Source organism: Taeniopygia guttata, chromosome 3 (assembly GCF_048771995.1).
Source record: "Taeniopygia guttata chromosome 3, bTaeGut7.mat, whole genome shotgun sequence".
Lineage (NCBI taxonomy): Eukaryota > Metazoa > Chordata > Aves > Passeriformes > Estrildidae > Taeniopygia > Taeniopygia guttata.
This window is the reverse complement of record NC_133027.1, coordinates 33,015,028-33,042,516: the sequence shown is the minus strand read 5'-3', so window position 1 is coordinate 33,042,516 and position 27,489 is coordinate 33,015,028. Positions and strand designations below refer to the sequence as shown.

The 27,489-nt window shown below is 36.7% G+C and overlaps 1 protein-coding gene across 4 annotated transcripts in view; it reads left to right on the top strand.

Moving 5' to 3' along the window:
- The window catches only part of IMPG1 (interphotoreceptor matrix proteoglycan 1), a 55,981-nt gene that overhangs the window by 5,765 nt on the left and 22,727 nt on the right, over positions 1–27,489 (top strand). For 2 of the 4 annotated variants that reach the window (XM_072926596.1, XM_072926594.1), the window contains exons 2-12: positions 7,839–8,072; positions 10,901–11,067; positions 11,274–11,302; positions 13,681–13,748; positions 14,754–14,839; positions 15,901–16,047; positions 17,335–17,393; positions 19,076–19,096; positions 20,503–20,756; positions 21,899–21,975; positions 22,842–23,343. In XM_072926596.1, coding sequence (XP_072782697.1) covers positions 7,839–8,072; positions 10,901–11,067; positions 11,274–11,302; positions 13,681–13,748; positions 14,754–14,839; positions 15,901–16,047; positions 17,335–17,393; positions 19,076–19,096; positions 20,503–20,756; positions 21,899–21,975; positions 22,842–23,343 — 1,644 coding nt within the window. Of the gene's footprint in view, positions 1–7,670; positions 8,073–10,900; positions 11,068–11,273; positions 11,303–13,680; positions 13,749–14,753; positions 14,840–15,900; positions 16,048–17,334; positions 17,394–19,075; positions 19,097–20,502; positions 20,757–21,898; positions 21,976–22,841; positions 23,344–27,489 lie in introns of those variants that run through there. The other 2 variants (XM_072926595.1, XM_072926597.1) reach the window with 2 other exon arrangements.

The window sequence follows — 27,489 nt, the reverse complement described above, 5'->3', positions numbered from 1 at the left end:
CTCTTTGACTCCTACCATCAAAGTTGTTGAAATGTCAACATATGTGGCAAAGCATCACTGGAACTTAAACTTATGCTGTCTCATTGACTTTCTCAGAGAAGGCTGTACCTCTTGAGAATGACTAATCAGAAAATTAAGAGCAGAGGTGCTCGATTGAGTGTTTTATCTCTGCCAATTGGATGCATCCCTCCAAGAACTACTTAAACATTTAAAGCATTTTCTTGCATCCTTTGATATCATATCCATATCAATTAATAGAACCTCCTTTCAGGTCAAATGCTTCTAAGATGGCCAAAGAAATCTAAATAGATATATGTTTCATACATGAGCATTAAAACTAGTCACTCTTCAATGCTGTTTCTAGTCCAGGTTCTGGACTTTAAGCAGACTGTTGCACGATTCACAATCTGGCAATGAAAGTATAGATGGGCTTTGATATTTTTTATAAATTCCAGCAGCAGAAGTGGGCACAGCTGATGAATAAAAATTTTCACCTTTCTGTCTGAAAGAGAATGTAAAAATTTCTGCCTTTAATGAGACATATTACATCTATGAATACATGAGTTTCTTACTATGTTTTTGTCAGGTTACAAGAAAATGTGTCAAAATCATTTGTTGACTCAAAAATCTCAGCATGTTTAATATTTGTGGTATGTACAGACAGCATTTATTGTGAATGTGGCTTCATCATTAGTTTATGACAACTAAAATCAAGGAAAAAAAAAAGCAGGAAAATCTTACCAGTTGCATGTTATGCTTTCTATTCTCATCTATAATAGGTAGATAATTTGTTACAATTATTTTCCCATTAATTGCATAAGTAGTATAATTCAAAGAAGTTACTGAATTATCTGCTCTAGAGAGAAAGAGACATAACTGTTTATCTGTTATAAGGCCCACGCATAAATTTTATAAAACTTGTTAAAAATTCTTTGTTTCTTCTTGAAGTTAGTTTTCAATTGTATTTCTCCACTTGGCATAGAAAACCACACAGATATGTATGAGCAGATGAGAAGGGGAACAGCTGAGGAATTCTGATATCTATTTTAGCTTCCCAGTGTTACTGACTTGCAGAATTAAATTCTCCACACTTACTGAAGTCCAAGAGCACATTAGCTGATGACAACCATGATCTTTAGTACCAAAATATAAATCCAGGTTAATTTGAAGGGTTCTAAAAAAGACCCATTACCTAATGCCATCTCCTAGTTTTGAAAATAAAGCCATTAAAACAAAAAATTTTGGAGTTTTTATTTAAAATTTCACATTTACCAATGGCATTATTTCAGAATAATTTATCACATTCTTCTTCAGATTTATTTCCATACATGTTCTGAGGTGTAGATTGTTTCATTATAACCAAACATTTATTATTTTTAACATAAGAATTACAGTAGGAATGTATCACAAAGACTCATGGGAGACTTACCTTATTAGAGCACTATGTCAATAGTACCAGATTCTTCACCTCTCATAGACATTTAAAGAATCATTAGCATGTGTTTCTGACAAGAAGCAGGATTTATGAAAACCCACCATTTTCCTGGATTCTTGAGAAGCAAGCCCCTTAGTATAGATCTAATTTTAAAAATTAATACAGCCTTTAAAAGGTCGAAAATTATAGAACTTACCTTTTAAGCAGAAGCCTGGAATGCCTATCCAGTGTCCCAGACAGCTTGAGTGCAACATTTGAATATGTGAAGGTGGTGTTTTGTCATGCTGAACACGAGCAAGAGATACAGGGATCAGGCATATTTTGTCTTTTGTATAAAGTCTCCACTGCACAAGCAGAGCCTGGAATCTCTTTGACATGTAAAGGTGATGCTGAATCTTGCACAATACAAGATAGTAGGTACAGGAAGGGTTCTGTAGTGCAAGTGTGTAGCCATCATCTTTGTGGTTCTTGTACAGGAAGTTCACAAGTGAATTTTAGCCAGCTAGACACAGGATCTTCCAAACTGGAGGCCTGGACCTGTCCCCCATATATACAGAATTGCCAAAATTAGAGATCCAGGCCTCATTACACAGTCAATGCTACTGTTTAGTCACACTTAAGAATGGAATTTACAAAGCAAACATACCAAACAGGAATTGCCAAGCTCATCATTGTCCATAATCATTATGAGAAATTAAAATTACTTACTTTTAATATATATGTCTTAGCCCACTTTCCTGTTTTGGAAATTGAGGCATTCCCAGTCACAATTCCTATTCTACTGAAACTAAGAACCTATGTCAGCAGCTTATCTTTCAGCAAAACTTCCCCAGAGTAGTGGATACTGCCCTCTTACTCAGCAGTTCACTGGCAAAGTGCACTAAACCTGAAGAAGTGAGATCCAAAGTGAGCTCCCCCCTGTACCTCAGCTACCCCAGTTACAGACCAGGTAAGCACCACCAGGATGCAGCAATCATCGTGGCTGAGTCCCTCAGAAATTCCTTTCCAAGTTCTTTCCCTGTGTGCATTAAAGACAGTCCAATAACAAATTGGACATGAAGATAAGTTTGTGCAAGCCATATTTCCTTGGGTTTAAGGGCATTGAGCTCTCAGACAAGACCTGAGCAGATTAAATATTAGCATTAATTTTTCTAGTATGGAATTCCATACCCTAAACTTTTCAAAACTGTGAGTCTTTATGGCTGTGAAAACACACTTGGAAATACAAAACAAACATAGTCAAAGTAGCAGCATCTGACAAAACACTGGCAACTCAGCCCTCAACATCAGCAAGAGTTAAACCTCCACTTTCACATCTGCGTGGGAAGATAGAGATTGCTGCACAAAGGATACAAGCAGCATTTGTTAATAAATTCTTGCCATATTTTAATCTGCCCCGGCTCATCTAAGCCCCTTTAAATCCATTTAGACTCTTCCTATGCAACAAACCTGAGGAAACAAGCCGTGGAAAAAAAATATTTTAAAAGGAGTATGAGGAGAGGACATGTCATAGACACCCTGTCTGTCACTGGCAAGTGCCAATAAATGTGAGATCCTCACTGTTGCCATGAGTAGAATGTCTCTAGGTGAAGAGTCCAGGTATTACCTCTTTGTACTTTCTATGCTCTATCTGGTGTTTACATTGACCAGTCGACTAAGAAATCTCATGATCAACTTTTCAGGACTAGTCAGCTGTGCTTTTGTTACTGACTCAATCACCAACAAAATGTTGGCCCCACTATAAATTTAACCTCAACATATTTACGGATCTTTGCTGAATTAACCCTCCTGATAAGCTTTCCCCATTGTATTTCAGCATTTCCCTTTACATAAGCCTGGTCTTTTAATTATTATTTTATTGTGCAGGCAATATGTCTCATTTATCAATCAAGCATTCCGCTCTATCCTAAGATACACTGATTTTTCAGATTAATCTGCTTTTTTGCACATTTCAAACTTTTTGATGATTTTAATGATGAATTATTCAGACTTCAACAATTTTGTCATCTTGAATTTTGCTGGCAAATCTTTAGCTACCATATTTTTAATTCTTCTCTTTCTATTCAATGGCATCTAAATTTTCTCAGGTCAAAAAAAAAAAAAAGTTTACCTGCAAAATAATGCTGTATATAAATGTTCCTACCCAGAGATCATCTACACTGCTGAAAAATGCAATTTTTCAACTCCAACTCCAACTCCCAACTCCAAAATTTGAGGCCTTCCAAATCTAGTACTATTAACAGAGAGAAATTAATAAAGCTATATAGAGAGGCATCTACTCCATTTCCACAAAAAGGTATGAATAAGACCCTCTTGGTCCTATGTTTATAAAAGCAAATTTTTAAAAAAACCCAAACCTGACCAATTATCTGAATAACTTTAAACTCTTTTTCTCTAGAATCAATTTCAATAGTAATGTACTTTTCCTTTTTTGACATGCAGATTATTAAGAACATATAGGAACTTTTGAAATCTGCTCCTTCTGCCTTGGGTGTAAATTTGATAATGCAGGTCTCAAGAGACGCAGAGGAAAGGCCTGGCCTAATTTCAAGAATTTCATTTTTTAATATGTGAAACAAATACCATTTATCTGCCTGAAACCAAAACCTGAAGAGCAGTACTATGCACTTGAGAGATTGGTATATGGTTATCAAAGCACTTTGACTAGATCCCGTATGAATTAGATTGCTGTATCATATTTGGAAAATTGCTTTATGATGTCTTGAAAATATTTTGTTATTTTTGTCAAAGTTCAGGACTAGATGTCAGAAACTCCAGAATTTAATAACAGATGACAGTGAATCTGTAGATAACCTTGGTAAAACTACCTCAGTATTTTTCTGCAAGTATGTCACCTGGAAAATTTGGACATGGTGTAGATTCTTTCATGTGAGAATAAAGTAAAGTTAGACTTTGTTTAAGGCATATTAGAGATTAGCTGAAGTGGAGTAAAGCATTATCAGACTTCTAAAGTTATTGTCCTTCTTCCCTAGAACTATCAAAAAAGCTAAAAATCTTAAACATACCTTTTAAAAGTAAAACTGGGACAGTCACCTCTGTGAAACAACAGGGTTAAATAATAAAAAGTCGAATTGGGCAGTATATATTTGTGGTAAACTCTGAATATTTTATTTGCATGTGCTTGTATAAAAAAAATTAGAAAAAAATTACAGATGTTATTTATTTTAAGAAAAGTTAATCAACCTAGTGGTTTTTGGATTATTTACATGATCAAATGATGCACCTGTAAAATTTGCATCACTCCAGTGTATTCAATTACTATGTTGCATAGTAAAAAAGAAAAGGGATCAACTAATATTTATGGATTCAACTTCATATTAGCGTATATCTTTTTGGTTTTTTTTTCAACACAGGACACTCAAATTAAAGCATCTAAAAAGGTATAGATGGAGGCATATTTTAGTACAGTTTATGGCTGAAACATCAGTGAAGCTTAGGTAAAAATTCTTCTGAATTTCTCCAGTCACAGTGGAAAATACAGATCTGAAGAATTATGAGGAAATGTTTATAGCAGAAGGAAAGTTTTTATCCATTTACAATCAGTAAATATTAGGAAATTCATACTGGACAATCATGTGGAGAGAAAGGCTGATGCTTTCTCCAATTCAAATTTTGTTTTAGTAAAAAAGTGACTTTTAAGAATTATGATAATAAAAGTTATTCTAGTAAGAGAAATTTACTAAACACAAGATATTAAAAGATATAAAGTAAATTAAACCTATTGCAATAGATATATTTTAGAAACAGATTCCCCCCCCCAAAAAAAAAAAAAGGAAAGAAAAAAAATAGAAGGAAAAGAATGAAAAGAAAAATAATTTAAAAAATTTATAACTACTCTAAATAGGGTGGCAGAAAAATGCAAACTGAAAGCAGAAAACAACTGGTCACTTCTCAGAATGAAAAGCCCTAACACAGAGACTTTTAAATCATTGCAACAATCATTTGAGAAGAATCTCCTTTGTCAGTTTTATGAGTAGTATAATTCGTAATTCAAGTTAAAGACTTAGAGATAAATCCTGGAGAAGAAGCAAATCCTTCAAGAAAGGCCTCTGCTCCATACAAAAGCTATCAAAGAGCTTAGTGACAAAATCCTCTGTCCCAGTTGGTCGGTCTGCCTGGGCAGCTGGTCTATCTTAGTTAATAAACCTTGTGAAAGGTAACAGACTTACAACTGGCTATTTTCCATGGGGATTTTGATTTTCTCTTCTAGAAAACTTCAGTTATTTGAATATAACTTTCAAATAACTCTGTCTCTCAGCTGACTCAGTGTTTGGCCACTTGGGGATTCTGTTGAAGCCAAGAATGTGTTTCCACACGGGAAATTCCTTTTATGCAGTTTATGGTTCATGACCTGACATTAATATGGAAAAATTACTTCCATTTCATTTCATATCAAACATTGTATGACTGTATCATCACTTTAAATTACCTTGCAACAATCAGGCAGTTCTAGGTCTGCAGGTCACTGTCCCTGGCATGCATTAAAAAGTCATAACAATGACCTATTGCCTTTGTTTTATAACTTCCTTCCTTTCAGGGAATACTTGTCACAACCAAGCAGTTGACTTTTTTTCCATATCACAGTAGCACCTATCTCAAAATATAGATGTTGCTACTATGATTTCTACACAATGATGAACAGTGAGCAATGGATGTTCCTTTGGAATTAAATAAGGATTGAGACATATATAGATATACATATATATGTCTACTGACACACATAGTAGAACATTCCCCATTGTTCATTTTATATACTGTTCTTTTTATAAAAATATGTTTTTCAATTATTTTTTCTCATCATTTATCTCCCCAATTTTCTTTAAACATTTAATTAACACTACTCCAAAGTGTCAAGATAATGTGTTTTTAACCTTCTTTATTTTCTCTTGGCTTGTCTAAGAATAGGATAATTGGTGTTTGTTATATGTAGCATGACACTTCTTTCTCCAGCAAACTGATAATTTTTTGCTTTTACTTTTCTTGATAGTGCTACTCCTACTGAACATATTCCTTTTTAACCCTATTATTTCCCCTTATTCTTCCACTAGAAGCTTTAAAACAATTTTAAAGTGGGTTGTTTTGAAATGAATCAAATCATTTTTTCACTTGATTCATCAGGATTCAGGAACACACATACCTTGATTAAAGCTTTCTAATTCTTTCAAAATGTCTTCTATTCTGCTAATATTTTTCTTTATTTTTCATCTGTAACCACTGGGTCAAATTAAAGTAAAAAAGGGTGTTTCCAAATTCACTTTAACTTCTTTATTAAAATGTATACAAAATTTTGGAAGATAACCTAAAAGATACTCATTTCTTCTGTCACATGATCCTGCAAAAAGCTGTATTTCAGCTCATTTGAATCTGTCATTTATACACTATTTTAAACATAAAATTTAGCTGCTATTAATTTTGCATTTAATACTGCAACACAAATACTTAGGAAGTGGAACCAGATGAGTCCTGAATTTTTGGAATGGGGTTCCCTATGCTTGAGGTTATCTTGACAGCCTGGAAGCTTTTCCATTTTTCATAACTGAATAGCTTCATATGTGAAATTGAATCCTAGGTCTTCAATTCCTAGACGCTGATTTCACTTTTTTTTCTACTGTAACTGTTTCACTTTGCCAGGAACATTTAAATGTTTATTAAAATATGATGCCAGAGAATTCACAACACTTATCATCCAGTTGCAAAGAAACAATCAAAGTCTGTTCTGGTTAATACTTCAGTTTATGTGAGGGAAAGATAGAGGAGTGCACTGTGGACTAAAAGAGAGAATAGAAACAGGTCTTTCTTTACTCAAAGGCAATAAAACTCCTGTTCAACTTCTGAAAGTTTCAGGGTCTAGTTCTTGGGGTAGCTTCAAGGTTATGAACCTGATTTGAAGGGAGATGTTCCTTGAAGCCCAAAGGAAAGATAAGGTTTTAAAGACTTAAGGTACAACAATTTCTCATTTTACTTATCTGCTAGTGTAGACATTACTTATCACTGTACTGTAAATTTCCCTACAGGGCGATATGCTCACAAATGAGATGCTGTAGCACAAAGTTCAAGCACTTAAGTGTCTTTTGTGGATCTAATCCAAATCACTTTTGAAAACAGGATTTAGAGCTTCTGAAACTTTTACCCTGTGTGTCCTGGGGTCACGTGTTGACATACAAGGAAATAAGTTACTAAGTCACTTGAGCTGCAGTTCCCCTGAGTGGTCAGTGGCTGCTTCTCCTCAGCACAATCATTCAATCAGTGCATTGACTCCGCTATAATGCAACAAAAAGAATTATCAAGTTCACTTCCATTTTCAAGACATGAACTTGCATCGAGTACCTACTGCCTAGGCAAAGTATGTTTATGTACTTTCTTGGTTTTTATTTTTTTACAGAAATTCCTGATAAAATAAACCGTGCTGAAGCCAAACATCTTGCAGTCGCCTCAGGGTCAGACAAAACAGAAAGAACAACAAAGCGGTCCAGGATATCAACCATAAGGCGGATATTTGACATGGCAAAACACCGAACAAAGAGGTCATCCTTTTTCTCAACTGGTGTGAAAGTTTGCCCACAAGAATCAGTGAAGCAGATTTTAGCCAGTCACCAAGCTTACTATAGATTAAGAGGTAAGATGATTATCGTAGTATGTACTTCCTCCTTCAAAGTCTTCCCTTTAACTGAGGAAACACAGTAATTTTCCAGAATCTATCTTGTTCTTCACCTTTAGGCAGTGCATGTGATAAACTTTATGCTTTATTTTTACATAGATAATCAAATGTTACATGCGCATCAGCAGGGTTCAAGATAGACGGTTACCAGAAGAAAATAAGACAATGCAATTAAAGGACTAATGAACTCAGAGTAACTGCACAGTGTTCTAGCATGTCTGAACATGAAGAACAAAGTGTACCTGCATTAATGTTGAAAGAAGTACCGCCTTTCTCAAAAGAGCAGGTACCATCATTGCTATGCAAAGTCAATAGCCCCAGTTTAAGACAAGTACTGGAATTATTAAATGGTCATTGCACAATTGTTTTGGTGTATCTGTAGTTATACAAAGTCTACAGCAGTGTTGGTATACAATAAACACTGAGATAATTGCTAGCAAGTAACGAAAAAAGCTTAGGAAAGAAGAAATATTTGAGGCATTTCAAAAACAAGACTTTCTCAACCAGGTCAGTCACTTCCCAGCTTTTTGTTTACTTCCCTTACCTACAAGGGAAGTACCATTCCAATTTTTAGTCCAGTTTTCTCTCTTCCTTCATCTACCCCTCCCAGTCTTTTATCCTGATGCTGTTTGATTTTGTATTCAAAAAATGTGTGTATTTCCACTGCAGCTGGAGGGTCCAAAGCTAATTCTAAAACCTAATCAGCATTTCTGGGATACAAGTATCTAAGGCACTATCTACTCCCTGAATCACCTTTCCTTATCTATTTTTATCTCTTTAGACACCATCCAATCACATTAATATGTGTAACCTGGCTGCTCCTCAGCTCTCTTTTGGGGAACCAGTTTCAATTTCCCATTGAAATGATACCTGGATGTGGAGCTGCAAAAATTTTACTCCAGCAACCACTTGCTATAGGCAGCATGGGAGAGCTACACTGATGTCAGTAGATATTCCTGTAGATCTAAAATTATTTTATATCCATTGTAGCATCCAATAGACATTAGACAGAAATCTGAAACGTGTCACAGAGGCCGATCCAAAAAGCATTTCTTAAATAGAAATTAATCCTCAAAGTCCCTGAAATTTCCTGTTTACATCTCCGATTGGGCTGAAAACAAGCTATCCTGAAACAGGCAGGGATCATTAACCTGAACTCAAAAAACTATAACTATGGCCCTTTCATTTAAAAAACTGATTTAAAAAACAGTACTACCAGCTTTTTGGAGAGCAGCACATCAGCTGGGATATTGGACTCTAGAAGTCTTGTAGTGCAAGAAGGTTTAAACTTAAATATTCCTTTTCTCCAGCAGTGTCCCACACTCACAAAATTTTCGAAGCAGGTGTCATCCAGTTCTTCAACTGAAACTGGAGTACTTCCCAAAAAGAAAGCAACAAAACACACTCTGCAGCAGAATAAATTGTACACTCATTCATAAGGTGTTTCTGCTCCCTTGAACAATTGTATATTTTCCATTACGATGCCTTTCATCAAAACCTCAAAAAAATTTTCCTTCAAGTAAAGACCAGAACTTCTGGTAAAGACTTCTGCCCTCCCAGCTGAGCATGATAATTTATCTACACAAAACTGATGAATGTAAGCAAAAAAGAGGTACACTTGAAAATGTGGTGATACAAGAATCATCCTTGAATCTGTAACCACAGTACAATCCTCCATGTAAAAGCAATCCAGTAGCCATGCTGGAGCCTGAGAGCTTGTACCCAGCTGTGGGAAAATCTTGCCTTCATTTTGCTTTGAATATACATTTTCAGGTTCTTTTCTGTGTCTAAAGCCTAGGAGATGACCTCCCCACCTTCAAGTCCCATGACACATTTGTAACTAAAAAAGCACTGTGGATCATATCAGTCATCTAAAGAATTTTCCTGCTAAGAAAATTTAGACAGTTTTGTTCTTTTTTTACATATATATGTATTCCCTGCTTCCAGAGATGAGCACACAACACAAAACAGCTCAGATGTAGGAGCTCAGACAGTTGTTGGACACTTCAGCCTCCTGTGACCTTACACCAACTCTGAAGTAACACAACATAGCTTAGGTCACCATGAGGACAGTCCCTTACGTGGGGCAAGCTGGGAGAACACACTACAATGCCTCCTCAACTGGTCATGTGTCACATTTATCTGGTAACTGGATTACTTATCATCAGATGGTATTTCTTTATTCAGCAGTAACTGCTCAGAAAAACAAATACCAGAGAGTTACAAGAAAAAGGAGGAGATAGAAAGTAGCTTTAATTGCTAGCTCATAATAAATAAATCTTTTCAAAAGATAGCCTGTTCCTTTTTAATAACCTGACCACATCTGCTCCACATGCAGCTGCTCTACTGGGCGGGCTGGTCGTTCCTGAGGTATTTTTGAGGGGCCCTAACACAGCTAGGTGAGTACATCCCTACAGCAAGTTTAGAATATACTTACTGCACTAATCTCAGAGACGCCCATATTTTAGATAATGCAGATAATGAACTCACTCTAAGCCAAAGTAGGTATCAAGTACTGAAAATAAATGTCCCATCTCACAGTAATGAGCTTTGCAAAGTAAAGTGCTAAAGGCAACAGCTTTTAAATTACCAGCAAGTTTTGCTTAAAATGGTTTTTCTAATAGGTTTGAAAATACCCTTCTCTAAAAGAATTTTTAAGCAACATTTTGAAGTGTGTTCCTTCATCTTGTGTCATGAATTTGTAAATGCCAAATCACTGTTAAAAGGCTTTCAAGTTTACCATTTGGTACAAAGCATCTATCACCATCCCCTTTCTTCTTACTCAGTCTGCCAGGAAGCTGTGTGGGAAGCCTTTCGTATTTTTCTGGATCGGATTCCTGATACTTCTGAATATCAGAACTGGGTTACTGCCTGCCAGAGAGAAACCTTTTGCATATTTGACATTGGTAAAAACTTCAGCAATTCCCAAGAGCATCTGGAAATAATTCAACGGGTAAGGATTACTGATATTTGTTTAGAAGCTGGGAAAGACTTTCAAGTCCCTCCCCACCTGCTTATTAAAGGGCAAAGTATTGCTCAGGAAAAGGAGGGGCATGTCTTAGAAGGAAAACATAAAAGTATAGTAAACAAAAGAGCTAACAGGCTCAATTGTTGGATACACCCACTAGTAAAATGCTGTTTTTCTTAATCTTTTTGCAGCGAGTAAAACATAGAACCTTCCAGGAAAGGTAAGTAGCACAAGTAGAACCTTGCCACTTGATGTTACTGCCTTCTTTGTAAAGATATGTGTAGATGTGTGTGGATGTGAGCAGATACTCAGATAGCACTGTGGTGTATTTAGTGTGTGCTGTGAGAGATATGTATACTGGATATATCATAGGACACAGTAATTGAATTACAAATAATGGATATGGTCAAATGTCTGAGCTACCTGTTCATTTCAAGACTGAATGTTTTCTCAGACTAATGTGAGCATGAAACCCTGACAGAGACATGGCTTGGCATTAGGCTGGTGTTGACTGGGAGTGTGACAAAACTTGCTGTAATTCTCAAAAGGAAAGTCAGCTTAATGAAAGTTTAGCTGAGAGGTTACTTTAAAAAATTGAATGAAAACTCTGTGTCTTCACCTTAGATTTCTCCTGTGTTTTTATACATCATGGCAGTGTTAATTAATGTGATACTTTGTTCTGTAAACTCTTTGGAAAAAGTATGCTCCTGGCAACGCTCAGAAGTTGGAGAATGGCAGGATTAAAACTGCCATTCTGAACTTTGTTTCTCTGTATAAATACTACAGTGCAGAAAGACAAATCATTATCCACAACTACTGATTGATGGCTTTTTCCTTCAAGTTTTCTCTGATTTTCAAGAGATTTTTCAGGCAAATAATCTTTTCCATTCATAGGTTACACTGTCTCCTGATCACAGAGGTCTTATGTATCTTAATTCATTCTGACATGGGAGATCTGACATATTTTTAATAATGTAGGGCCTAACTGAACTCCCCTGGAAGTCCAAAGGGAGGCCTTTTAATTCATCACAGTGCAAGCAGCAGCAGCAAGGCTTGAAGTGACTGATCTCAGAGATCTTAGGTTCTCTGTGAACAGTACTGTTTTCCCTTGACATAATACTGAAGGTGAATTTCTATGAAATTCCTTGTATTTTAGCTGGAAATACAGACAGCAATCATTATGCATGGTTGGGCTTCATCTTTGCTACTGTGTGGCCTAGAAAATATTTTGTCTCTTCTGTGGATTTCATATAGAGAAATCAGTCTCCAAGTATAGATACAACACATAACTAGTTAACATTGTGAAAACATTACAAATAATACTTTAGTTCTCACCACACAAGATATCCAGAGGAGGTGGTAAATCAGTTGTCATTCATTTTTGTTCTTTATGTTGTGAAACATCTCTGTTGTTCCTGTAGCTCAGGACACCTTTTCTGTCTATGCTAGAAGCTTTATACTGTTTCAGTTAACACCACACCACACATTTGCATTGCCCTTATTTCTTTCATTCCCACCAGTTTTCACAAATAGACATAATGCAAATTTCACAAATACTCACAATACAAATTTCTATAGTGCATACAAATCTGTATGCACTACAGAAATTTTGAGGAATTATACTTTACTCTCTAATTTCAGGAGAGAAAAATCTCAAAATATCCCTTAAAAGTTTCTATTCTAAGAACCTAAATTTTCCCCAAAGCTACAAATTATATAATAATTTGGTTTTAAGGATATAGAATAATTTGTATTCTAAGTAAAAGAATATTTAATACATCTATTTTATGTACTTAGATCCTATTTCTCTTTTCCAAGCAAGCTAACAGTAGCTATTAGTATTCATTACCACGTGACTGTAAAATTCAAACCATAAAATAATTATGAACAAAACCAAACCAAATCCTGTGATACATCATACCCACTATATTCTTACTTGAGCTTTTAGCTGTCCTCCTTTGGGTATACATTAACCGATGAGTATTCCATCCAGAAGCAAACACTAACATTCCTACATCTCAAAATAATATGGATTCAGGAATCTGATTTGATACTATAATTATTTAGAAGCATCCTTATGGTATTATAATGCAGGCTGACAACTGAAAAATAAGCCCACCCACTATTTTCTCACACCACACCATATGAAACACACCTGGAACCTGAATGTCCATTGGCTCTAAAATTAGAAGAATTGCAAAGCACTAACTGAACTACTTTGAAGAAGACAAAGGTTGATATAGGTGATGTACAAGAAGCTTTGCTTCTGTTTTAGACAGTGATCAACACTTCAAGGACTTCCAAGAGTAAAAAGAAAAAAACAGACCCAATCCACTGATTTAATCTCTGTGATCCCATCCCTCTGGTGGCATTGATAAAATCTGTCACAAAACCTCATGAGCAGATTCATGACAGGATTGGGAGTCCTTATGCTGTTCTACTGCCTGTTTAATCAGGTCACAAAATGTGATAACTTCTCTCATTTAAAATACACTTAATATAGGAATCATTTCTATATGTTTTTGGATTTATTACACTTCTGTCATTGACGGTACAATATGCAGATAATTAAATCACTCATTTCTATTGGATTGATAGGAAAGATGAAATATCAGCAGAGAAAACAGGAGGCAAAAAGGTGGAAGACATTCCCTCCATTTCTACAGGTAAAATGAAATCTGCTTCTTCTGTGTCTGCCTGTTAAATAAAATTGCTAAGACAAATGATTCTTAGAAGGTCTTAGAAGGCTATAATTTAACAAATATTATTTCTTTCAGTGGAAAGAAAATGTTTAAGCAAAATAATCTCTGAGAATAATTTTTTTATCTCTTTATTTGCTGCTCAAATGTTGCATTCAAAGTTTGTCTTCAAATGTATGTGTTTACCTAGTTTCAAACATATAATATAGTGTTAATCTTTCTTCAGCTAAAAAATACCATTTAGAATGTCAACGGCTGCATTTTGTTAACAAAAATAAGCAAGCAAGGCAAATAAATACTGACAAGCAAGAAAGTCAGAGTGATGCCAAGACAATAAATTGATCCAATTATTACAATTAGGCCTGTTGTGTACTTCAAATCTTTAAAATAATGTTAGCAATTCACACAGTGATAAAAATCTGTAAATATCATCATTTTGGTTCAAGGAGAAACCACCCTGAACATATATTTTTAAGAAATATTACAGAATTTTATTGGGAAGGACTTCCAGCATGGTAATTTGGCCTTTAGGTGGAAAACTCTGTCAATGTCTCTTGTTACTTTAAATTGAGCCCTAGAGAAAAGTGGCTCTCATAGGGACAAAGATATCAATTGGCAAAATTAAGCCTAGACACTTGGTAACATATGATGTGGCATGACAGGAAATGACCAAATATTATTAACTCACACAATTACATTGATGCAGTCAGTGCCATTTTTGCCTTCAGTCACACACATGCCACACCACTAATGTTTGACCTGAAGGAAAGCTTGTTTATTTTATAAAATGCAGCAGATTTACCCACACCCTAAGTCATGGCCACCTCCCACTGGCACAGGCTTGTGCTCAAGCACACCCTCCTGAGGGAAAGCTTCTCCAGTGAGCTGATCCCTGACCAACACACAAAGGGGAAGACTTCTGATGTGCAAACCGTTCTTTCCTGACTTTTCTTTCTTTCCCCCACCCCGCAGGCTCTCCTGGCACACCCATCTCTCCATCTGCACCTAACGGCACATTGCTCAATGAAATTTTCAATGACACAAAGACTCCTGTGAAGGTGAGGGCAGCCTGTGTTCCTACCCACTTTTTCACTCACCTTTTCCTTTTGAGTTCAGCTAACAGGAAAGAGGGCAAAACCTTATAGACAGTGCTTAAAAGCAAGAAGTACTCCCCTCTGTTTCAGCTAGCAGGACTGAAGGGGTTTGTTAGCATCTGTTCTCTACTGGAGTAGGGATGATGGTGTTTGAGTATGTAGTAGAAAGCACAAAAGCATGGCAACCTGTTTTTGGGCAGGTTTCATTATTTTAAGTAGGGGCCTGTTGCCTATTTTGTGCCATTTTGTAACGTTGCTTTTCATTAAGTAATGCCAAAAAAGAATACCTGCTGTGCTTTCCACGACCTAGGAGATAGGGCTGGGCCTTCCTTGCCTTTTTCTGCCCAGCCAGCTGTCAGAGGGTTCTCCACTGCTGTCTCCTGAGAGCAGCCATGCAGCAGGGCACTGGGACTGCCCCTCTGCCCACTAACAGCAGCTGCGGGGACAGACACCCCCGAGAGAGGGAGGGGCTGCTGTTTTCCCTGTCCTGGCTGCTGTGGTCTCAGCACAGACCTGTGGCCTCACAGTGGAGGGAAAAGCCGCAAATACTGTTGGGAAATACCCAACAAAATACAACAACTTTTAATAGCAGCAAAGTCAACTGCGTAAGAAAGGTGTATCATGGGTAAGGATAATTTCATTTTATTATCAGCAAAACAACAAATGCAAACTTCTGAACATGAAACAGCTGTCTGACTTTAGGATGGTGGAACTAAGACTTGGTAACAGTCTCTGCAAGAAGGGCTTGATTTTGTCTTCACAAGAAAGGCTTCGTCTTCATTTATGCATGTCAAAGGCAACTTTCAAGATACCTCTCAAGTAATAGAAACTTGCTTGGAAATACAGAAGAATTAAGCCAACAGATATACCTAGGAACTTTCACCTTTTGTGGAATGTAGTTCATAAAGTTATTTTGGGAATGGGTTTAAATAGGAACATTTCTTTTTATTAAATACTGAATTGTGGAGGGGGAAAATCGCTTAGTTTTATTTCTACCCGTTTTGTCCTTTCCTTTTCTTTTCCAGGAGCTGGGAACAAATGCAGTCCCTGAACTGCCTGTGGAGCAAATGGTGGAATTCAGTGTGACTCTCACTGATCAGGAGTACACAGCTGAACTTAGTGACCCCAGCTCCCCAGAGTACCAACAACTAGCTGCTAAATTTCAGCTACAGGTAGGGACGCATAGTGAATGCAAAAAAATGCAGACTTTGTACCTTGGCTGAGATTCATACTATGAAATTATCTTCACCACAAAATAGGATTAGAATATACTGCCCTCATTTTAAACAGGTCTTTCCTTTTTTTTCAAGACCTCCATGTTTCCTTCATGTGTTGTATCAGCTTATCCCCTCATTTAAGCCATCTATTCAGCCAGCAAGCTGACAAGCCAACATCTTTGACATCAATAGAAACCTCAGATCATGGATGAACAGAATAACTTTAGGAATTTTGTTCAGACTTAATCAGGGATTCATGGGCAGCACTTTGTCATAATTTAATTTCTACAATAAACCTAATGAGAAAAGTAATATAAACGTTAAAAGTAATTAGCTACTGTTGTCTGAACTATTCTTCAAAGGACATACACTCATTGCACATTACCACATTACCACGGCTTACGTAAGAATTGGAACATCCCTCTTATTTTCATACAGTTAATAATACTAACTGAATGTTCAGCTATCAGTTTAACTGATAGCAGTTAATGACTTGAGGTTCCCAAAAGGTTTTCTTAGTAAAATTAACTAAAGCCTCTCATCAGTTTCATGAGCATTCCTTAGTGGAAGCTATTTCATTTTCCTGGTTCAGTTCCAGATATGCGTAGAAAAATGGTGAAGGATGCATTGGCAGAGCTGGCAAAAAATGGTTTCTCTGAAGATTTTCAGTATTACCCTCAGACAGAAGTGCCTGCAGACATTGTATAGTACACATGTAATGCCTCTTCTATTCAAAACCTTGTAATTGTACTATGATTAACATTAAAATATAAAATGTTATTCTGTTTGTACAAGACAGTTCAAACTGTTTAATTTCTAAATGATTTGTCAGATAATCTAAACACATTTGCAGTTGCTTAATATTTCTAAATAATTAACAATTTACAGGTGACTTGAATCACAAAATTATTCATTAATCAAAACTACTGAAATGAGAAAAACATTTGATTAATGTTGTTTTACTTGCTGTGTTATGAAATAGATTATCACTTGTTCGCATAATTACATTACTAAGAAAAGCAATATTTTGTGCTTCTTCTTGCCTATTAACAGGTAATACAACAAGTATATACAAAGAAAATACTGTGTTTAAGCTGAGCAATTATGATACCCAAAAGAGCGCAGTCGAGACTGTTTCTTAAAGCTCTTTCTGAAATATGAAAAATAGTGTCTAGGTAGTCAACTTGTGATTGCCTTTTAGTCATAGATCTTATGCTGATATGTTTTTATGGTTTTCTATAGATGAAAAAAATATTTGAGAAACTTCCAGGATTCAAAGAAATACGCGTGTTAGGATTCAAGTAAGTAAGAAAATGGGGCTCTCTTTTTTGTTGGGTCCTAGGGTTCTCCTCTTCCTTCTTGTCCTCAAAAAGGAAGAGAATTGTAGAACAGTGGGGTGCATATTGCTGTAAACAGAAAGCAATTTCATGGGAATATCATAGGGACAATATGACAGGAAGTGCAGATACATCCCAAGTGAAAATATGAGGTTTTGAATTAGCAAAAATAGCTTTGATTCCCTGAAGCTTGAAGGACACAATAAAATATTTTAATTGTTTCTTAACAACCCTGATTTAAGAAATTTTTTTAAATGACAAGATAAAGAGAGTTAGTAGCATGATTATTTAGGTGACAACTTTTTTGTTGCCCTTCATAAGTCCCAGTGAAGGTTGCAGGAGGATACGTGGTCCCACATATAAAACTTTTCCAGTAGTTCTTTCTCAGGCCTCTCAAACAATTTCAAAAGTTTCACTTTTTCATTAAATTTGTGTTCTGTCTTGCCATTTCTTTTAGTTTTAGCTTCCTTGTGTGCTTACTACTAACACAACCTCTTGTGTACCTTTTCAATAGAGAATCTATAGGGGAGGGGGAGGACATTGCACAAAGAATCAACTGAAAAACAAATAACTAATAGTAAGAAACTGCAAAAAGGAAAAAAAAGAGCAGGGAAAAAAGACAACTTTATGTGGTCTTATGGCACAGCATCAGGAACACTCAGTACTTCTAGCAATATTTAATAAATGTTGACGAACACTCATATTGCAATGCAATTTTAGACAAGAACATCCTTCTTAGCATTTCTCTCTGCAAAAATTACTGGAGAGAAGGAGAGAGAAGAGCAAAATAGTCTGAAAATTAGTTCCTTGGTTTTTTTTATATAAAAATAATAAAACAAAAAGCTGCCTACTACGGTACAAGCAGAGAAAATATGTAGCAGCATGTCACAGTTACAACTTGCAATACCCAACCTCGTTTAGTTGTGAATCCAGAAGGTCTGGGATCCATTTTGGTTTCATATCTTGGACTTTGCTGGTATGAAAGAACATTCATCAGTGTGGAAAAATTTGATTGATTCCCATTATCCAGTAATTTAGGCAGCTTTGGGAGTTACAGATCAGCAAAGATGGGTGTTACTGTCCATTCTCCCTTGGCTATAGTGCTACCTATTTTAGCAGCATTTCCCACAAGGCAATGAAGACAACATCGTAAGTATTCTGGAGAACTCACCAGGGAAAAAACCTGGGCATTATATGTAGAAGGTCAACACAGGCATGTCTTCCAGAGGTAATTAATGCTTCAAGTTACCCCTGTGACTACAGTCTGAGTTGACATCATGGGTGGTAACTGATCATGGAAAGTACTGCCACAAGTGCCCATTGCCACCACAGACATTAGCAATGACAGGGCTCAAACTGCACCATTTGATGACAGAAATAGGAAAGCTGATATTTCAGACTGCCATGGTAAAGTAAAATTCCTGTTTCCCCTTGCAAACCACAGTGATTCCCATTGTTTGGAAGGGAAAAAGTGAACTGATGGAGAGTAGACTGTCAGTTTCACACAGAGATAAAAATTATAGATGACACATAGAAGATAAGATAAATTGTCAAAAGATGGTTGTGATTTACCAGTAAACATGAATCCTTGTTTTTCTTTCTTTTGCAATCCTTTCTCCCATTCTTTATTCTGCGATGATATGAAGACAGAAGAAGGAGAAAGATGGGTAATCTTTCTATCATTCATAATTTTATAGATTAATTATAATAATTATGATTATTAATAATTTTATGATGTGCATAGATAAGACTGTAAATGTCATTATCTTGATGTGACAAAGTGAATTTGTTGTGTTCTGCCTAAGTACAAAATGTGTGATATAAAGTGTCAGGGACACCTTTAACTTTAATCGGAATGTTTCATATAATCAAATTTTATCAGCATGTCTCTGAAGAAAAGAAAATGTTTGACCTAAGAAAATTCACATTTATATGACTAAAGATTTATATCAGCCATATACTGAAAGTGAAAAATAAGTAGGGAACCTTTATATTCAAATTTTCATTTTTGATATGCTCTTTCCTAGCTGTATTCCCATGTACACAATATTTCCAATAAGTATGTAGAATTTGATTTGTTATCTCTATTATCAAGCCAGATAGAATAGCAAAGAGACCAGTTACTAGCTTGATAAAATGAAGGGAGATTTTCACTGGTAATACAAACAGCTACAGAATCTATTGTTGTTGCTGCTATAAAGTGCTACTAGGGAATAATTTGTCTAGCAGTTTCTCAGAATTTCTCTTTGTTCATGCTTTAAAAGGCAGAATTTTCTAATATGTTTCCTGAATTCTTGCAATGTCATATAAATGCAAATATATAGCACACACTAGATAAAAGTTAAATTCTTATCTCTATAGTTATTTGACATTGTAAAAAAAGTAACATAGTGGTATAGAAATGTTTACAATGAACTCACTATTTTTCATTTAATTAGGTGAATTTAATGTGTATAGAAAATGATGTATTAAAAGTGGTAAATATTTGAGACTTCTGTTAAACATTAATGTCTAGGAAGAAGACCTACACACCCACTGGGACTCTGAAAAGCTAACTCCCATTGTGAAAAAGTGATTTGCTTGCCACATTAACTTGCTGTTCTTTGAAAAAGAGCAAAAAAATTGTCTCTTGTGATAAGATTTTTGCTTATCTGCAGTTTTATGCACTATCTAATCTCTTTTCATAGGTTTCTGAATAATTAATGTGTGATTATGGGTTCTAATAACTCCAGCATGCCTTTATAGCTGTTTGAATCAGTAGTCAAGGACTTCAGACTACATTACCAGTTACAAATTCTACAGATTCTGAGTAGTCAGATTAAATCAGATTACGTTAGATTTTTGCAATTGTCTTCAATGTGGGAATTTTTATTAGAAATTATGCATGGAAAAAAAGGTAGTTAGGTGAATGAAAAGTAATTTGAAGGTGACAGTCTCATTAGAAAGAAGTAAATTTGCATTATTCTTACAGAAGATAATATGTTATGGTTGCACATTTGTTTGCGTGTAAAATAATTTCTCAGCCGGTGATTGATCTTTCTGCTCTGGGCATTTTCACCTTTCCCCCTTGCAGATCAAGCAGCACAATAGCTCGATACGTGGTGAACTTTGAGAGAGATGGCTCAGAAACCAAAGGCACAGCAGATGACATCTCGACTATTGGATCGAACAAGGTTGAAAGTGAAAAAATACCAATTTCTCCAGTTGAAGAGAGGGAAATATCAGCAACTAAACTGACAGTCACAGACCTTCAGCAGCTGGTTGCCACCGCACTCCATGAAGACCAGTCCCTGCCAGTGGACCTTGGAACACTTCAGTTTACTGATGGTCAGTAAAGCAGGTGGCAGGTGCCAGGCACAAGCCTGAATCTTGTCTATCCAAACTGATGCAATTTGAATAAGGTGCCCTTTGCTTCTCTAACAGATTATTTTCATCTGACATAGTCCATTCTCCTTGGTGTTGAAATAAGTTAAATTTTATAATAAAATGTGTCTTTATACAGCCTGACTTGCAACCATATTAGAAGATTTTTTTCTTGTTTTTTTGTTTTTCAAGCACTGAGATCATTAAGAGGAGAAAAATAAAATAAATACTGCGAGTATTCACTGTATCATTTTAACCTCCAGTATGGACCCTCTCCTTTCTTTAACAAGGAAAAAAAAGTGAGATCTGCTTCTAACATCAGATTAGCTTTCTGAAAGCTCTGTCTTGGTTGTAAACAATCCATCTAACCTCTCAGCAACATCAGAGAGATTGACACCGTAAACAGCATTTGATCCAAAGATAAAATCAGTAAAGATGTGTTTCACTCACACTCTGAAACACAGAGGGAGAGTAGAAGACAAACTGTGTGTGAAAACCTCCAGCAGAAGCTGAAGGTCTGCATCCTGATCAGTAATCCAGCTAACAAATATCCCTTTCTAGTTCATCAATTATTTTTGCAAAGCTAGCAAACTACTTTCGCAGAGATATGCTAAGAAGGGGGAAAAATAATTTGAAATATTTTTCCATATGCATATTTACTGAAACAACCTCAAAACCCATACCTAATTTTAGCTACAGTGTTTCATTTGCAAACAGCAGCATTTTCCTGCCCAAAAAAAAAGTTATTTAGTTGAACTAGTACTTTCTATAAGGGTAAAGTGTCATATTATAATGTAGAGGAAAAGTCCCAAGAAAAAAATTATATAGAATACCTCAATATAAATATTTTAATCAACTTTTTCCCAGTAGTTAATTCTAATAACCAATTTTAAAAGAACAGCTTGCATGCAAGTACTTTTAAGATCTCTGAGAGGTGAAAGGAGCAACTTGAGCACTAAAGCCAAAAATTTTTTGATGGAGAACATTTTAGTACTGGTTTTTTTTAAACTGAGTTTATGTGTTTTGATCAGTTTTCAATGTGCTGGTGCTGCAGTATTCTGTGCTGTCTCTCTCTCTCTCGCTAATGTTTTTGATTTTCTTTGCAGAAACTGTTATACCACCTAGTGATTTAGACAATGATATCCAAGGTGTGGTCACTATTCCTCTGGCAGGCCCTGATTTGGTAGGTTAATAACATCTTTCATGTTTATTTATTTCTCCACGAGAAAAGAAATTAAATAGTGTTAAGAGGTAGATAAACACACAAAAAGTTTCTTATGCTGTAATAACATATGTGCCTTTTGTACATTCTGTAAGGAGGAATGTTGTGTTGTTCTACTGCAACAGAGATATTGCTTAGAGCATTTACAGGTGACTATTACAGTTTGATTATGGTTTCCAGATTTAATTACAAAGTAAACAGTGTCTCATCAGTTCAGTAGTACATCTTAATGAGAGAAAGAGAGCAGTTTAGAGGGCTAGTTAAGGTCATCTGTCTTTGGCCACTTTTAAAATTACAGGAACTGTGATTAGGATCAAATGCACATGTCAAATATTTTACACATCCTATGACTTTGTAGCAGCCTTCCTATATCTGAAGAGGGGCTACAGGGAGGCTGGAGAGGGACTCTGACAGACAGATCCTGTCAGGATCTGTATTAACAGGACAAATGAATGAAAATTTTCCATCTTTCATTTTCCAAACTGAAAGAGGAAAATTTAAGTTAGATATGCAGTAGATGTTCTTTACTGTGAGGATGGTGAGACACTGGTACAGGGTGCCTGAGGAGGCTAAGGATGCCCCAGCCCTGGCAGTGTTCCAGGATAGGTTGGATATGGCATTGAGCAATGTGGTCTAGTGGAAGATATCACTTATCATGGCAGGGGGAATTGTGACTAGATAAGCTCTCAGGTCCCTTCCAACCCAACCCATAATATGATTCCATGTTGACTTAGCTATTTGCTAACTCATGTGGCTAAAGGTTATTGCCTTTTTATCAATGAAACTCAAACATAATAATGAATGCTGCTTTTAAAAAACTTTTTTAGGAGGAACTCCCGCTAGGTTATCCCAGTCCAGCAACAGTGGATCAAAGAGGAGATGTATTTGTTGATGAATTTACAACTGAAAGCCCTGCTCTAAGTGAAGAAATCAGTATCCCAGAAGAATTTAATAATTTTATTACATCTGAACCTGATTTTCCTACCAAACCCTCCAGAGAACCATTTCAGGACAGATATCCATACACCCAAGTTATTGCTACCGACCACCCAAGTTTCACAGTGCCTTTCAGTGCTCTGGGTAGCACCAGCAGTCCTCCAAAATCAGAGGATTCCTATTTGCCTCCCCCAGCAGATGACTCTGCTGGCAAAGACTTACTCCCCGGTGGCTACGAGTCTCCAGTGGAGCTGGCCACTGCAGGAAGTTTCACTACAACCCATCTCCTGCCTGCTGGAGAGGTGGAGAAGGAAGCTGACGAGAAGCAAGAACTGACAGATATAACAGAACCTCCTTTCAAGGATGTCGACCAAGACAGCCTGTCTGGACAAGGTAAGACACATGAGATTTTTGTGTGAGAGAGTAGGAGAGGTGCAGCTGTTGTGGCACATACAGTCACGTGGCAGAGCAGTAAGCATTCCTTTCCATTGTGACAGAAAATTCTCCTGACCAAAGGTGAAAAATGTACATTTCTGATGGTCTCTTCAGCACAATGCTCATGAACCTTAAATCAAGGTTGTCAAACCCAACAACAAATGCCGAAGGATAAGGAACACTTAGTACAGAGTATTATGGTAAATTTTCAAAAAGGCAGAGTAAAAAGACATGTCAGGAAAAAAAAGGAAGTTGCAGATTAACATAAAAAATTTGGTACTTAGAACATGGAAAGTAAATTACTTTGGGCTCTACCGGCAGTTGTGTATGATAGCAGCAGGAGTAACACGACATGATTTCTTCCAAGCAAAGAGTACCATGGCTTAGAAAAGCTTACATATATACAGATCTGACTAATGTGATTTTTTTTTTAAATTTCTGCTTTCTGTATTTTTTATTCCATTTTATCCATGCAGTAGTCATGGAGGCACCCATCTATATGATGAAAAATACAAAATAAAAGAAAAAAGGAGATATATATATATAAAAGTCTGGATAATGCAGCCTTTCAAATGAAAAATACATGATAGACACATTTCCCAAAGCTGACCCTGCAGACTAAAGGAAGTTCAGACAAAAATAGTGGGGTCAGCTTTAGAGCACAAGTAATTTAGGCTTTCCCCCAAAACAGCAAAATATCTTTAAGGTTACTGCTTCCATCACCTCCACCAGCAGCTACAAATCCATACAAGCCACTGTGTGCAGGTAACTGAATTGTGCAGGGCAGGAGCCTCAACTGGCAAAGCAGGAATAGCCATGATTAGGAGGAGTTTCCCTCCAGCTGTCCCAGCTCCTGTCTGCTCCCTCTCCAGTCCTGCTCCCAGGCCTTACCATCTCAGTGTTAGGTCAGTAAACTTAAATTTTATTTACACTTCAAAGCCTGTGCTTCCTGTATAAGATGCCAGAGATCACTACAGGCACAAGGGAGGAATTAGTTCTTGGATGAATATTCATATGTGCTTTGTCTCAGATTTTTGACTGATTCTCTCAAACAGAGGGCAGGTAAACACATCATAGGAGTCAGCAGGATTCTTTGATGTCCCCACATAGTTTCTAAGCAATACTAAAGAAATCTGCAGAGGTAAACAAACAAAAGGCAAATTCAGGGCAAAATTCCAACAACATGCGTTAGCTTGCACGACAACACTCAACACTCTCGGTGTTTCTGGATGTCCAAGGATGTCATGCTCAAAGCCTGTAAGTTTGCACCCTGCTGCAGCAAAGTTCCCTGTTCACATAGGAGTTTCTACTCTGTCCCAGCCCAACCATCTCCCTCGTTGCCCAGGCCTTGGCCTTTCATGTCCCTCCTGTACTCCAGAAGTCTCTTGAAGTGAGAAGATGAGCCCTCCTCCTCCTTTCAAGATGTTCTTCCTTATCCAGCATGTCCAAAACCAGCAGGAAAGGACCTTCATCCCTGCTGCCTGGCCACATCCTGTAAAGGCAAACAGGGAAGTTTGCAGAGCTGATTGGAAACACTCTCTGCATGGTGATGACATCCTTCATAATCCTTCACAATGGCCTGCCTGGCAGAAGCGTGGGAGTGGGGAATGTCCATTTATTGTACACCCTGTGGGATTGTTCGTCTGGGTCAAGCAAATCACTACATCAGTATTTTAGAGAGTGGAGGATATAAAAGGTGCCAGTTGGGAGCACACAATCCCACTTGGGAACACACAACCATTAATCCCCAACTGGGAAGAGCGCAGCACATTTCATGGTCATGTTGTTGCATCGTAGATAATGCACTGAATATAAACTTCCCATTCTACAGTCTCTCCTTTATACACAGATTTCAGAAATGAGAGAAAAGCAAATACTTTACGATTACCAGAGTGACTTAAAGTTTAGAAAAATCACTTCTTACAAGAATCAGTTGTCAAATGTTCCTGAAAATAATGTTTATGATGAAAAGTCTTACACGCAACTATTTTGAAATGCATGCTGAGAAGTCTTGTAGTGCTACTGATAAAAGCATAGCATACCTTCAAATAACATTCATTATAACTGTGGAAAAGTGCTACATTTGCAGGGAAAGGAAAGTCATGCATTTTTTATTCTATTCACTCATTGCATTAGGGACCTGATGTCATAAAAATTGCATAAAGTCACATGTCTATTTCCCAATTTCTTAATTTCTTAAATTCCTCTTGCCTATGAGCTCCAAATTACTGAAGGGAAGAAGCAGAGAGAGGATCTTTAACTCCTTTGCACTCACCCCTTAAGAAATTATTTGCTGCATATTTCGGTTAGAAACTGCCAAACTGCAATACAGAACAAAATCTAGAGCTGTAAACAAAGCCTACCCCAAAATAAGGCATCCTATCTTGTTTCTCCTTGTTGAACAAAAGTTATGTCTGAAACAAGCCCCAGAGTATAAGAATTCCATCATTATTTCTGCAGCTGAGTAGCAGGAGAAAAAAAAAAAATTATTCCCTGTCTAAAAAGTAGGGATGTCGTGTTAGCAATGACTCAAAGCTGCAGCTTTTTATATTTTCTTAAAAGCTTATAGTACACAAAGCATACTGCATGCCTAACAGTCAGGGGAGATGTTGAAAGCCTATTTATTGAGTTTTTTAAATGTATACTCTTTACTCTTTAAAACTTTTTCCCTTTTAAAAACCTTTTTCAATTCTGGCAGTCCTGTGTGTACAGTATTTCCTGTAGTCTTTTATTTCCTGGTGTATTGTTTATTTCATGGGAACTGATGGAATTCAATCTGGAAAATCAGGTTTTAATAATGTCAGCAATGTTATTGTTATTACTATTAATTTTAATATGGCAAGCAGAACCTACCTGGTACAGAATATTTCACACTTTGTTCCTGGCTGCATTTCGTAGCTGCTTTTCTTAATAACATTAGAGAAAAAAAAGTCTTTAAACTGTTTTTGGTGTGAAATGGCAGGAACTATTCAGACAGTGCTATATAAGGTTGGACAGAGGATTAGGGTCTAAACAGTCTGAAATTCTACTGTATTAGTTTCCAGCCATTTCCCCACCTTCAGTCCAGAAGATGGACAACATTTTCTTTATCTAGAAGAAATCTAAATTCACTCTTCTATTCAATGAAAGGAAAAACTGGCTACCAAAAATAATATAGTCTGAGGTTCTTTTAGGTATTAGCTATGTTTCAGAGATGGGCTTTATTGCATTGGCTGTCATATGTGTGCGCTGCAGGCTCCTGAATATTAAATGTCTGCATCCCACACCAACTACTTTAACTGTGCCTGCCTGAGGTCACCGAGCAAGTAATAATAAAATGTCTTTCACATCTCCCAAAAAGACAATCAACCTCAGCCTCACACGCATAAATATAAGCAAAGTTCTGCATACAACACCTAGAAAAAGTTGAGCAGAAACAGGTGAGGGATGTAGAGTCCATGAGAGGTGTCCTTTAAAGCCATATAAGAATGGGATGTGGCAGGTGTGGGCAGCCAGTGGGAGGGATGAGGCAGGAGCAGGCGTGGGGCCTCTGTCAGACAGTGCTGTGATGTGCAGTTCTGCACAGCGGGATTGTCCGTGGGCAGCCAGTGGGGATTGGAGCTCCGTGCTGGCCACACGGTGATGGCAGCTGCTCCACCCCTTGCACTAGTCCAGAGCCAGCAGGAAGATGCCAAGCTGTCCTTAAAGTAAGTCTACCTAGTGTTCTGAGGTTTCACTATGGAATTAGAAGGAGGCCTGTGGCACAAAGTTTCAGAGCACTTATTGAAAAGTTCAGAAATGTCTGCATCAGATGTCACTATTTCAACATCTGACACCTCAGAAAGGTTTTTATTTGCTGTAGTACCTTTAAAATATTGTCTATTTCTATTTTCCATTTACAACCAGTGCAAAAAAAAATCTGGCTTTCCCCCTGCTGTCTGAGATGATACCTGATCACTTTTCTCTAGCATTCTTCTTTTTCATATTTTTCCCCTTCTGCAGTTAAAAGTCATTAACATTTCTTCTGTATATTTAAATTTCTTCTCTTTGCAGTCCTCCTGTGACTGTCTAAAACAGTATGACAATTCAAAATAGAATCCATTTATGTATTAGACAGATATTATT